General features: G+C 42.1%; 1 protein-coding gene across 1 annotated transcript in view; it reads right to left on the bottom strand.

Annotated features, from left to right (window-relative positions):
• gas7a (growth arrest-specific 7a) overlaps positions 1–11,620 on the bottom strand; it is a 47,068-nt gene extending 35,448 nt beyond the window's left edge. Inside the window, exons 1-3 of the mRNA XM_030735858.1 lie at positions 11,600–11,620; positions 7,008–7,131; positions 1,087–1,164 (exon numbers count right to left, since the gene is read on the bottom strand). Of these exons, the coding sequence (XP_030591718.1) occupies positions 1,087–1,164; positions 7,008–7,131; positions 11,600–11,602 (205 nt within the window). The 5' untranslated portion in view covers positions 11,603–11,620. The remainder of the gene's footprint in view (positions 1–1,086; positions 1,165–7,007; positions 7,132–11,599) is intronic.
• Between the last annotated feature and the right edge of the window lie 568 nt (positions 11,621–12,188).

Raw genomic sequence — 12,188 nt, 5'->3', positions numbered from 1 at the left:
TCTGACCTACTTTCATAAAGTCTAATTCTAGGGTTCACTGGGTGGCACCCAGCCTCTAGAAGCAGAAGTTCGTGCAGCTGCTGTGGGAGAAAAAAGCCTCTGCACACCTGCTGACCAGGAAACAGCAGATTCTAGCTGATGAACATAGTGGAGCATTTATTAACTAAAGAGACAGCTCCCTCCCTCAGAGGCCACATGTTTATGTATCTGCTGTCCTAAAGCATGTGTCAAGCAATTCAGTCTTATCTACTTCCCTTTGGATCCCGTGCTGTTTCTTCTCCCTGCATGCACGGACCAGCTGGTCAGATCCACGGTTTCCTGTCCAGAGGTTAAAGTCGATGTCCAGGCGGCTCAGATCTGAACCTGGCCTTCATTAAACGTCTTTCTCTCTGAGGAGGGATCGCGCTTGTCTGGTTAAACGCTGACAAACTCCCCTGCAGCTGACTGCCTCCCTCGTTGTTCTTCCTCTAAGTGTGTTTGGGCTACATGCCAGCACAAAGACGCAAACCATCTGCTATGTGCAGAGATGTCGTTAGTGAGGATGCTGGCAGCGATGGAACATAATAAGCCGCTCATTAAGAAAGTGCAGGATTTCCTCTCGTGGTGCTGGATGAGCTTCGTGATAATGTAGCAGAGAAATGAATTACAAGGGATTTGTCAAAAGGTTTTTTAAGAGCCTTTTGGGAAAGTGTTACTGAGTGTCTGGAAATATGATTAGTATTGTGTCACATTTAGCTGAAGGAACTTGGTCTTAGCATAATAAGCAGATCAGTACTGATGATGACTGATTGCCAAAAGGCTTAATCTGTCTGACTGGATAAATGTTAAAAAATTAAGTCATAACCTGTAGCTTCAAACGGAAATAATCTTAATGATGGAAGCAATTTATCCACTGAGATAACACCCCTCAGCTTGTGTTCCTCTATCTTGGTCATTCCTAATTACACAAACCTCTATAAAACCTCCTTCTCCTTCCTTCAGCCTCTATCTTTGCTCCAGGTGCTGTTGTTCTGTTTTCCGTGTGTTTGTGCCTTTAGGAATGCTGTCTAAAAATGGATGGCTGGGATGATGAAGGCCCAGTTTTACCATATGGTGAGGAGTTCTGTTGTGCCAGCGGCCTCTGTGGGGCTCCGGCTGACGAGGACGGACGTCGCCATGTTGTTTCTGGAACGATACAAACAACAGGAAGAAGGACAGGGTGGAACAAACAAAAACAAACAAACAAAATGTGGCACAGTCTCACAGAACTCCTTTATGTTGAAGTTTCCATATCTGATAATGAGGCTCGAGTGGCAGATGTACCTGTGCTGGAAAGTTTGCAGGGAACTCACAGCAGCACATCACAGCACGGTTTAACGGGAATGTGCAGTTTTCCGCTCATTCCAGATTATGTATGGAAACGTCTTCAAGAAGAAAAGGAAGAGAGAAAGCACAGAAAGGCAAACTATGGGAGAGAGTAGACAGAAGTAGTTAATAGTGGCATGAAAGTGAAAAGAGGTGAGTTAAAGCCCCTTCAGCAGCCTGATCCCATTATAGCATGACCAAGGGAGTGTTATGGGTTACCTGATCCAGTCCTAATTATAAGCTTTATCAAAAATGAAAGTTTGAAGTCTTAAAAGTAGAGAGGGTGTCTGTGTCCTGAATCCAAACTGGGAGCTGCTTCCACAGGAGAGGAGCCTGAAAGCTGAAGGCTCTGCCTCCTGTTGTACTTTTACAAACTCTAGGAGCCACAAGTGAGCCTGCAGTCTGAGAGCGAGGTGCTCTATTACAATAATGTGATACTGTGAAGTATCACATTATTGTAATAATGGGAGGGGGGGGGCTGATCATTCAGGTCGCTGGATGAGGAAAGCAGTATTAATATCTGGAATTAACAGGCAGCCGATGAACAGGAGACCTGTGTGACCAAACCAGTCCAAACCAATAAGAACAAACTTAAATAGCAGCTCAGTACCAGGAAAGTGGAGAACATTACAGCATGCTGCGTATGGATAGATGGCTTGATGTAGAAATGATTTGCAAGGATTTAAATATTATAATTTCATTTGAAAATATGGACTATTATTTTTTATTCTTTTCTGAAATTTTATCTGGATTTTTTCTTATTCTTTTGAACCCATCTCAGCACAGAAAGACTTTTTAAATTTAAAAATTTTTTCAGGCATCAGAACAAAACTGAGTGCAGATAAGGGGGAGGGGAGAAAGGAGAAGAGTTAATTTCCTGAAAAATACAAGAAAATGAGATCGTACTCATCCATGTATGCAAACCTTTTAGGTGCAAAATGCCATTCTGGATCAATTTCAACTTGCTTCCTTTAGTTTAGCCATTTAGCATGATCAATCATTCCACTTAGCAGAGCAGGAAGTCCTTTACGCTGCAATAACTGTGGGTGAATTAGTATGGGTCCTCATCAGGCGGCTTCTTCCAAGAGAAACACTAAGTGTGGATCAGGAACGATATTCAGCAGTGACGTTACTGTCATGTCCAAATATGTGTGAAACCAAAAGCTTAAAATCAAGAACTGCTGAAATCTGTTTCAGCCATTTTAATCCATAAACAGTCACTACATATCACAATTTTTTATTTATTTAAACACACAATTCACACCTTCTAATTTCGGTAGATGCTGACTATTTGGGCTAATAACAATATTTTGGTTTTGTCCTTGTTTAACTGGTCAGTCAATGAGAGCAATTGTCCTGCTCACTGCCTTAAAATGAACCAGTTCATGTTTTTTACGATCTGAGCGACTGTGAGCATGTTGAATGAGAGAGGCCCAAAAATGGAGCCTTGTGGAACTCCACAAGTGTGGGGAACGGTTTCACAGGGTTTAATAGAATGCAGTTTTGTGCCTTCCTGTCATACCCAACTTGTCCTTTGGTGTTGCTGCATCGATGCACTGGCTATGGCAATACTGGCCACTGAGAAATAATGATTCAGTTCTGGAGACGTACAAAGTTCTCAAAATATGGGTGAAAGGTGGCAGTGGTGTAAGTTGCAGGTTTGAGCTTTTTTTGTTTTTGTTTTTTGCTTTCACACAATAGGTTTAAATACCAGGTGAGGTTTAGGCACTAAGAACTACTTGATTAGATTTATCAGGCTCTAAAAAGTACTTGGTTAGTTTGAGGCAATAAAAATGAGTAAGAAGAGAAGGTACTAAACTATTTTGTGAGATTTAGTAACAAAGAAACCTTTTTGGTGACATCACTGAAAATGAATTGATTAAATGTAGCTACTGAAAAGTTACTTGGTTTTGGAAAAGATTGTTGTTTGGGTATGATACAACCTGCAACCATCATCATTAAGAAATGCCATAATCCAGTGCGTTAAACTCAATCATCAAATAACACCTTCGACATAACTGAGTCTTGTCTGTGGCTTTCCAACAAAACTGCAATAACTGATGTGCTGAACCTGGCTGATAATTAATATCAGCCCATAAAGACATGTTAATCTTGGCCTATTATTACCATCTATCCCACATTACATGAACATGGCAAGAGGTTCTTTAACTGTAAATAAATGTTTATTTGGCGGTGGTGGTGGTGGTGTCTGTGTGTGTGTGTGTGTGTGTGTGTGTGGGGGGGGGGGGGGGGGGGGGGGGGGGGGGCTGTAGTTGGAGACATGCTTCATCAGCTTACTCCAGGCTGACTGTAAACTGTTCATTGTTTCTGTATTTCTGCTAACAGCACCAAAGGTTATCATGCACAATAACAAATTTTCAAGCCTCGCGTCCTCCCAGTAGCTCTTTTCATCATTCCAAATCCTACTGTCACATTTGCAGCTCCAAAGGGATTAAGTGGAAAGATTTCAGCTGATTCTCCTTTGTGCAGCTCCTCTATTACAGTAAATGGCACAGACTTAAAACAACAAGCAGCTTTCTAATAAACACAGCGATGCATGTTGGCATCCCAGTGGCAGTGTTTTTTTTTTAAGCTTCAAATTCAGACGTGAAACAGCAGCAAACTAACAAATAAAAAGAGACTGCTGCGGCATATGGCTTCTGAATATAAAAATAGCTTTGGGGTTATTTTCTTCTGCTCTGTGCATCTGTTTGTGTTTGTGTGTATGTGTGTGTGTGTGTGTGTGTGTGTGTGTGTGTGTGTGTGTGTGTGTGTGTGTGTGTGTGTGTGTGTGTGTGTGTATGTGTGTGTTTGAGTGAAAGAGCAATCATTGCCAGAGTTGCTGTTGATGTAGCCTCAGTTTGTCCCATGGGATCCTGTCCTTTCCCCCTGGATTCCTTCCCAAATGAGGTGTTAAACACACACACACACACACACACACACACACACACACACACACACACACACACACACACACACACACACTCTAGAGCAGATGTTTGTGAAAGGTCACTTGTCTTCGAGCCTCTGTATTAATACGACTCTTCAGCGCTGGGAGCCGAACACAAACAGCAGAAACGTCCCTGAATTCGCAGATCTCACTGCTGAGATATTGGCCGCGCTGCTCGGCCTTCGAGTGCCGCACGTTTAAGATAATCAGATTAAAGTGGATCGAATCTGCAGGCCTTTCTCCACATGAACGGGCTGCTGAGAGACAATGATAGGGAGGAATGATAATGAGGCCTCACAGTCCGCGGTGTTAAAGCACTGAGAGCTGAATGCTGAGATATCTAAACTAAACCACATCTACTGAAATCAGCATATTGGAGGTGTAGCTTTACTGTACCGCCCAAAGGCAAGAACAGCATAGTTTGATTGTTTAAATTGATTTTCAGTATGTGCAACCAAAGAACTGTAATCCTCAGTTTCATTTGGATTCAGACGGAGCCTTTTGTCACTGGCTATCGATTCCTTTATAGAAAGATAAGACTGTGTTTAAAAAAAAGAAAAAAATCATTATGGATATGCAGGGCAATTAAGTCACACAACAAGCACAGCATAAGCTGTTTTAAGTACCTTTGTATAGAAGTCTCTGTGACTATGGAGGGCCAAAATTACTCATATAAAACAAACAACAAAAAAAGTCTTACAAACAAAAACAAAGCAATATCACAAAATGCATGTAAAGCCTTTATTTATTATTTTCAGCCCATTTTCTCACCTGGTTTTAATTTTTAGTAGTTGGAAATAATAATAATAACCTTGATCAGAGCTTTTCAATTAAAACCAAGCAGCGACTCCTGGCGCTGAAAAATGAGCTGATGTGTAAAAACCAAAAACTGGAGTTCCTCCAGTGGCCACTTTAGGCTGGATACACAAGCGAGTCATTCCCCGCACACTCCCATGTTAAAATGTCCACAGCTGAAATCAACATGTCTGCAACAAAAACACAGGTTTGGTCTCTGTAGCTAATCCCCCCATAAAAACTGTATAGGGTATTAATTTTTTTATATCGCATATCCATTTGGATTTTTGTTAAGGCTTAAAGTTGGGGGCATGCCAATACAGTTACACAGGCCCACAGACCAGTTGGTGACTTTAGTTTCTAGCAGATTTTGTTGGGTGGCGGACCGGTGTCCCCATGAACTCTCCTCCGGACGAGGAGATTACAATTCGAATTTTTGCAAAACTCAGTTAAAACCAGAACGAGCAGGTTTGTTGCAACACACAGAGTTAGACAAAAACACAAGAAAGTGTTTAAGCACCTCCCCGGGGTGTCTGCCTTAAGCAGTTAAGTGTTAGCAAAGTGCACAACAGCAAAACAAGGCAAAAGAGACAAAGACAGAAAAGCTCCTGCACACACCTATAGGGGGGCTCGTATAGGATTCCCCACAGGACTATCTCCACCCCCCGCCGCCTTGGTTCCTCGCTAATTTGCATAAAGTGTCTTCCCCTGAAACCTGATCACAGACCAATAACTTCTGGGCAAACTTCCAACTATGTTCCCATGTGTGCTAAAAATACACACGTCACCAGAGTACCCCATACTTTATAACAGATCTGACAGGCATGGGAACTAATCGATCCTCCTCCAATTAAAAGGCCTTCATTACACCTCCACTTTTAGACAGACCCTGAGCCATGCTTCACGGGGTACACAGTCATAAAGTGAAATAAAACACAATATGAGGTGATATGATGTAATGTGAACAAAATGTGTGAATATGAGGCCTCGTGCATATGAGTGTAAATATAACAGGCCTCAGCCCTAAACTACTAACCTAAAGCATACAGTGTTCATCAATCCAGTGTATGTGACCACTATTGTTACTAACAAATGTTACTAGAAATGATTAATGCAACTACTACCACCAATGCAATAAAAAATCCCCAACAGTTGCCGCATTCACAGGTAGTTTTAATATTTTCTCTCTGAGCTTAAAAAGTGTGAAGCAAATTCAAAATGAAGACGGTTCACCTTCTGAGTAAAAGTGGAGCCTTTTGAAATGTGTTGGTTGCAGGAATAAGGCACAGCTTTTACTTTGAAGGTGGAAGTTCTTCGTTTCCAGGTTTGCATCTCAGTTCTTCAAGCTCCGAAAGTAAATGGCGAGTGTTTGCAGGCAATCAGCATCTCCCGTTCAGACTATGGGTGACAGCAGCCATCTTCTAGTGACCAAAGCAATATTAAGGAGGTTTTTTTGGTGCAGCCACCATTTTGCAATTGATTTCACCCAGCAGCAGCAGCAGCAGCAGCAGCAGCAGCAGCTAGTAACCTCCAGGAACCACTCTCAAACCAGTCGGGGAATATCCAAGAGGTCACTGACCGGTGACTGAGGCCTCAGGCTCTACCTCCACTAACATGAGTTACTGAACTGGACCTCTACCATGCTTATGCAGTTGATTCCTTATAAAGAATGAAGAATTATTTTGGTTTTATATTCAGGCAGGTGAGCCTCAGCACGGTTGAGGCTAAAACGCCAGCAGTGGGAGTTCAAAGTGCAGATTCCAGAAATGAATGGGTGATGCCACTGTGGCTACATGCAGCTTGAATGTTTAGTGTGTGGTTACACATGCTAGAGAGACAGAGGAACCCTCATTTGATCATTAACCATCATTTGCCTGTTATCTCTAATCTTTTGTTTCAGTCGTGGCTCTTACTGTACCTTTACTGGAGCTGTTGACATAATACCTCAGTCCCTCAGGTGACATGTAGCTCTTCCATCCCGGGGGAAGAGGCTGCCTGTCGGTCTCCTCTCCGGGTGCCGCAGAGCTCTCAACGGCTGACTTCTGTCACAAACAAATTCCCAGTTTACTACCACATAAACCCAGCATGTGTTTGAGTGTTTCTGCATGCAAATATTACAGTAAATTGTTTTAATATAGATGTACAGCCTTCAGGAGGCAACATATTGTTATATTTGACCTTTTAGACAACCATATGTCCTTTTGGTTAGCGCTGCAAATTTTTTAATTAGCTGGTTTGTCTCCTAATTTTCTATCAAGTTGCACAGTGGCACATTTAGTTCATTAATCATGGATGCAGGCAGCTGAAGCTATTTTGTTTTAATAATGTGGCCATTAACTGCTGAGGATCCTGAAGGCTGTGCAAACAGATAGCTGAGTTTACCCTGAGTACAGGAGCACTGAGTCAGAATGTCTTTAATGTGATGCTGCTGCTGCGTCATTAAAGTTTATATCAAGTTACCACATTTCCACAAGCTTGCTTACACCGTAAATGAAAGGAGTCATGACAGCCTCTGGGATAAGTAATGTCATTATCATCACATTCCCATTCAGCTCTTCAGCACTTCTCACTTGCTAAATAATGGTGTTATTCATGTGGTGAAATATGATCCAGTGAATGGGTAAATAATGATAAATGCTCGCTCCACCTTATCAGCGATCCCCAGGAGCCTCCACCACGGTGAAGCCATTTTATTTGGGCTGCACTCCGAGGCGCGCAGGGCCAGAAATTACTGCAATGTGCTTTACAAGGAAGAAGTCGTTTTTAATCTGCAGGGATCGCCGCCGCCTGGCTGTTCATTTTCAGACGCAGCCGAGCGTATCCCGTACAGATCTGTCTGCTGAGTGTGACAGAGGCTCTGCTGAACTCCAGGACGGTGCACTCCAATCAGACATCTGAGGGGAGGTGGGCGGATGGGATCGGACAGATATATAAACGGGGAGATTATAACTGGAGCGATAAAGGAGTCGTATCATGTTTCTTTGTTCAAACGGGTAACAGGGCGGAGTGGGTGGATAAAGGCGATTGATGTGCAACATTAAAAGGGACTCAATGGCTCTTTTCTATCTCTGCTTCTGCTGTGAGAGCAGCAGAGAGCTTCAGCTGTGGATCTCTGCAGTGCGTTAGCTGCTGAGGGGAGAGAGGAGACAGCCGGGGGAAGCAGGTGAACCGAGTTAACTAATAAGACGAGGGAAAGCAAAACAGAACATCATACACACGAAACAAGAGCAGGAAACGTGACTGGACATGACAGACACAGACTTAAGATGAAACTCAGGGAATGCAATAAAGCCTGACCAAGAACATAAATAACTAAACTAAGAAGGTCTGACGCTACAAATGAAACTCTGACAAGGAACTAAAAGGTGCAGAACTCAAGGTCGCAGGCCCAGGACCATGACACACATTCTTGTAATTAAATAAAGAATATTTTACAGCCTTTGTAGTTTAAATATTTCTGTAGAAAGCAGCGTGCCATAATGGATGCACTCCCCAAATTCTGGCACTGTGAGGAGGCCAGGGTTAATGGAAGGACCAAAAAAGAAAAAAAACTTCTACATGGGAAACTATCAATACTGAATTTGACTATTTTAACTATGGTGACAAAGGCCCTCTAATATTAATAAAGTCTCTCCATCCCATCCATTTTCTTGACTGTTTAACCAGTGTAGGGTGAGTTGGAACCCGTGGACCACTGGTTTTCAGACTTTTTGTTCCCAAGGCGGGCCAAAAGCAGGTCAAAACTTCAAAGCATATCTGTATTCATATCTACACAAACTACCCTTTCTATCAACTGGAATTATATCACCAATAATTTAGACTGTTTTATGAGATGAAGGCACTTTTGAACATGACATCTGCAGCTGTTTTGCATATAAGTCGTACCTATCCCAGACACTTTTATGCAGTGGCCCCTCGGTCCTGCCTCTGGTTCAGATCCAGGGCTTTTTTTTTTTTTTGAGGGATGTTTGGTTTTTAACGCGCCTCTTTAGTTCACTTGGCATCACGTTAACATTAGTTAACTCCTCCAAACAGGGCGTGCCGTTAGCTCAGTGTGGATTAATTGGGAATAACTGCCCTAGATGATAACTAGTGTTTATAAAGAATACAAAGAAAAACATCCACCGGGATGTGAGACACCAGCTACACCATTCAGCCAGTCGCTGTTTTGTAAAAAAAATAATGATGTAATAACACAACTGTCACCGTCTCAAGACTAATCTCCCTAATCTTAACGTGGCTTTAGATGGCAGTGGAAACACAGTCCCCTATTTCTGATGGAAGCACAGCTCCTGTTTATCTTGTTCATCCCGGAGCTGCTAGCAGGGCTGTGTCCTCTGGTTAAATGACACCAGTCTTCATTTCACAGATCTCCTAAACTGCAGCATCTTCTTTCACAGCTGCAGGTATTTTAGTTTTTAGAGTGGCTGCAGAAAGATTAAAAAAACAGCCTACTACCAGGCTGAGCAATGTATCACTACAAGTTAATTTAGCCTCTGAGATAATTTCCACGCCCTCCACTCCTTCTTTTCTTTTTCTAAATCAGCGTCCTGTGTCGAGTGGGAGTACGTCCCCCCCCAAGGCTTCCTCTTGTTTTTATAATTGCTGCTGTTTGAAAGTGTCAGCAGCTGCCCCGGGACACAGAAACAAACCGTGAGAAAAATGGTGCTTTAGATGTTGTTGGAGCGGTCTACAATTACACACTGGTGCTTAGATAAATTAAGGTTGCTTAACCACTGCATTCAGATTAAGAGCCTCAAATAGATTTAAGATTACTTTGACATCTCAGTGAAGAGAAGTTCTAATTTTAAGTTATTTCTACACATATTTTCTTAATTTACTATGGCCCGCAGTCAGTTTTTTGCAGTCTAAAATGAATCCCTTTCTGTGGTGTTAAGTGTTTTAAATTTCATTATGGAGCAGATAATAAAGTTCAGGCTCCTTAATCTGGTTTTCTGTGTAGTAAGTGATCTAAATGCTTCCTTTCTTTCCCCGCCAGCACCTCATCAACCAGCAGAAGCTCAGGAAAGCAGCGAGAGCTCTGACACAGCCTGTCTTGTTAGTTTCTTCCTTTTCAGAGAAAACTGCACCACCACGAGTCGACAGTTACATCAAGAGCAGCGCCCCAGAGGATTGTGGGATTTGGCTGAGATATCTTACAGATTTGTATGTTTTTTTAAAAGAGCTTTGATGAAAGCTCAGATATCACCTCACTTTTCACTGCCAGCCAGAGGACGTGTGAAATGAATGCGAACAGCAAATCAGTGGCTGATAAGAACCTAATGATAAGGGTTTCTCTGTGCAGCCATAACAATGTAGGAGTCTTTCAGTTTTGGTTACCTGTAAGCTCACATTGTGATTCATTATGTGTCCAATGAGAACTTCAGCAAATGCAGGAACTGTTTGACAGCCATATAACAGGTAAGGTGTGCACAGGCTACTTTTACCTGGGAATCAAATTGAAACAGAAAGGAAGGAAATGCTGGGATAAAGACCTGCAGTAAAGATCCACTTGCATTGAAATTTAATGGAAAACTTGCTGCTACTCACAGCTGCCAGGTGAAACCTGATGATGCACCAAAAAAAAAAACAACTCTGTCATCGCTTTGGTTCCCAGCACACTCGCCCTTTGGTTTGCACAGAAGGTGCCAACTTGTCTGCAAATACTCGTCAACTACTGGCCAAGTGCAGTAAAACTGTAAGAAGTGTGATGCAAACTTTTTTTTTTCTACTTCAGAGGTGAATGGTCTCTGCTTCACTATGACACGGTGAGCAACTGACAAGTATTTGCAGACAAGTTGGCATCTTCCATGCAAACTAAGAACAATCACAACAACCTCTTTGCAACCAGTTTCACTGGCAGCAACCTCCAGCAACCACACAGCCCACAGCCATTGGTTGCTAAGAGTTAGAAGACCAGTCTTTATGCCTGTGTGACTGGGCCCTAACTCAAACCAAGCACTTTTTTAATGAGGGCCTCAGAAAAAAATAATTATCATTAAAAAAATGCTTTTTATTGTCTAACCCTAATGGCACCTTTAAATGATAATAATACTCATAATCAATCAGCAGCGCACATGTGAGACTTGTCAGAATAAAAAATTGTGTCCAAAGAACATGAAAAGTCTGAGAATTCATGTTCTGAAATATGAATCAATAGATTAAAAGTTGTGAATATTTTATAAACTGAGACTATGTTGACTCATCATGGGATGCTGTGAAACTGTCTATAGCAACACGGTTTCCTTACCCTTTCTTTATATGTTATGGTCAGTATATGGATGTGTTAGCTCTTCCAGAACCATTAATATTCAAATTAATTTAAATTACTTTACACAGAATCATAAACATTTGCTGTGTGTCTACATGTTTGCTTCCTTTAGAAGCAAAAAAAGCTAAACTAAATACAAGGTCTCACTTAGCTACAGTATCTCCTTTTAATAATTAAAGTCCATTTGATGCTACTCCCTTCTTTTTAATCACATAAGGCAATTAAAATAAAGTTCCTACCATGCTGTTGAGCTGAGAAGCAGTCAGTCAACCAGCCACTGGAAACGAATGAAGAGACTGAAAGCATTATTAGAGCTCATTACTGTCCAGAATGATCCAGAGTCTCTCCAGGGTCACAGCTCAAGACGCAGAAGGAGGAGAGACACTGAATATCTTTTTCCACTGAGAGGCTTTTTTCCTGCTTGTACCAAATAAAAGGCCTGGCAGACAGACACGCTTTGGTTTTGATCAATGCAGGCCATTTTCTATAAAGCTTTGTTGAGCAGGGAAGGCCAGTGGTTGTCAGTCTGTTTTTGGGGAACACAAAAGCGGGCACTGTCAGACGGAGCTGTGATGTAGGGGTGCACAACAAGAACTTCTCTGTCTCACCGGCTTGTTCTCTTCTGTTAAAATGAATTAGCTCTACATATATGAGTGTCAGACTGCTCATGCTCAGACAGATGAGGTCTGTCTGTGTCTCTCAGAGAATAAAGATGCCTGTGGCTGCAGCGGCTCCCGCCCTGAAGGATTTTAGAGATTTGGGTTTGCACAGTGCAGATGTGCATGAGGGCAGTTTGCAAAGCAAAAATAAAAGCAAAAAATATAAATG

This window comes from Archocentrus centrarchus, chromosome 8, assembly GCF_007364275.1.
Source record: "Archocentrus centrarchus isolate MPI-CPG fArcCen1 chromosome 8, fArcCen1, whole genome shotgun sequence".
In the NCBI taxonomy this organism is placed as follows: domain Eukaryota; kingdom Metazoa; phylum Chordata; class Actinopteri; order Cichliformes; family Cichlidae; genus Archocentrus; species Archocentrus centrarchus.
This window is presented reverse-complemented; position numbering and strand designations above follow the sequence as displayed.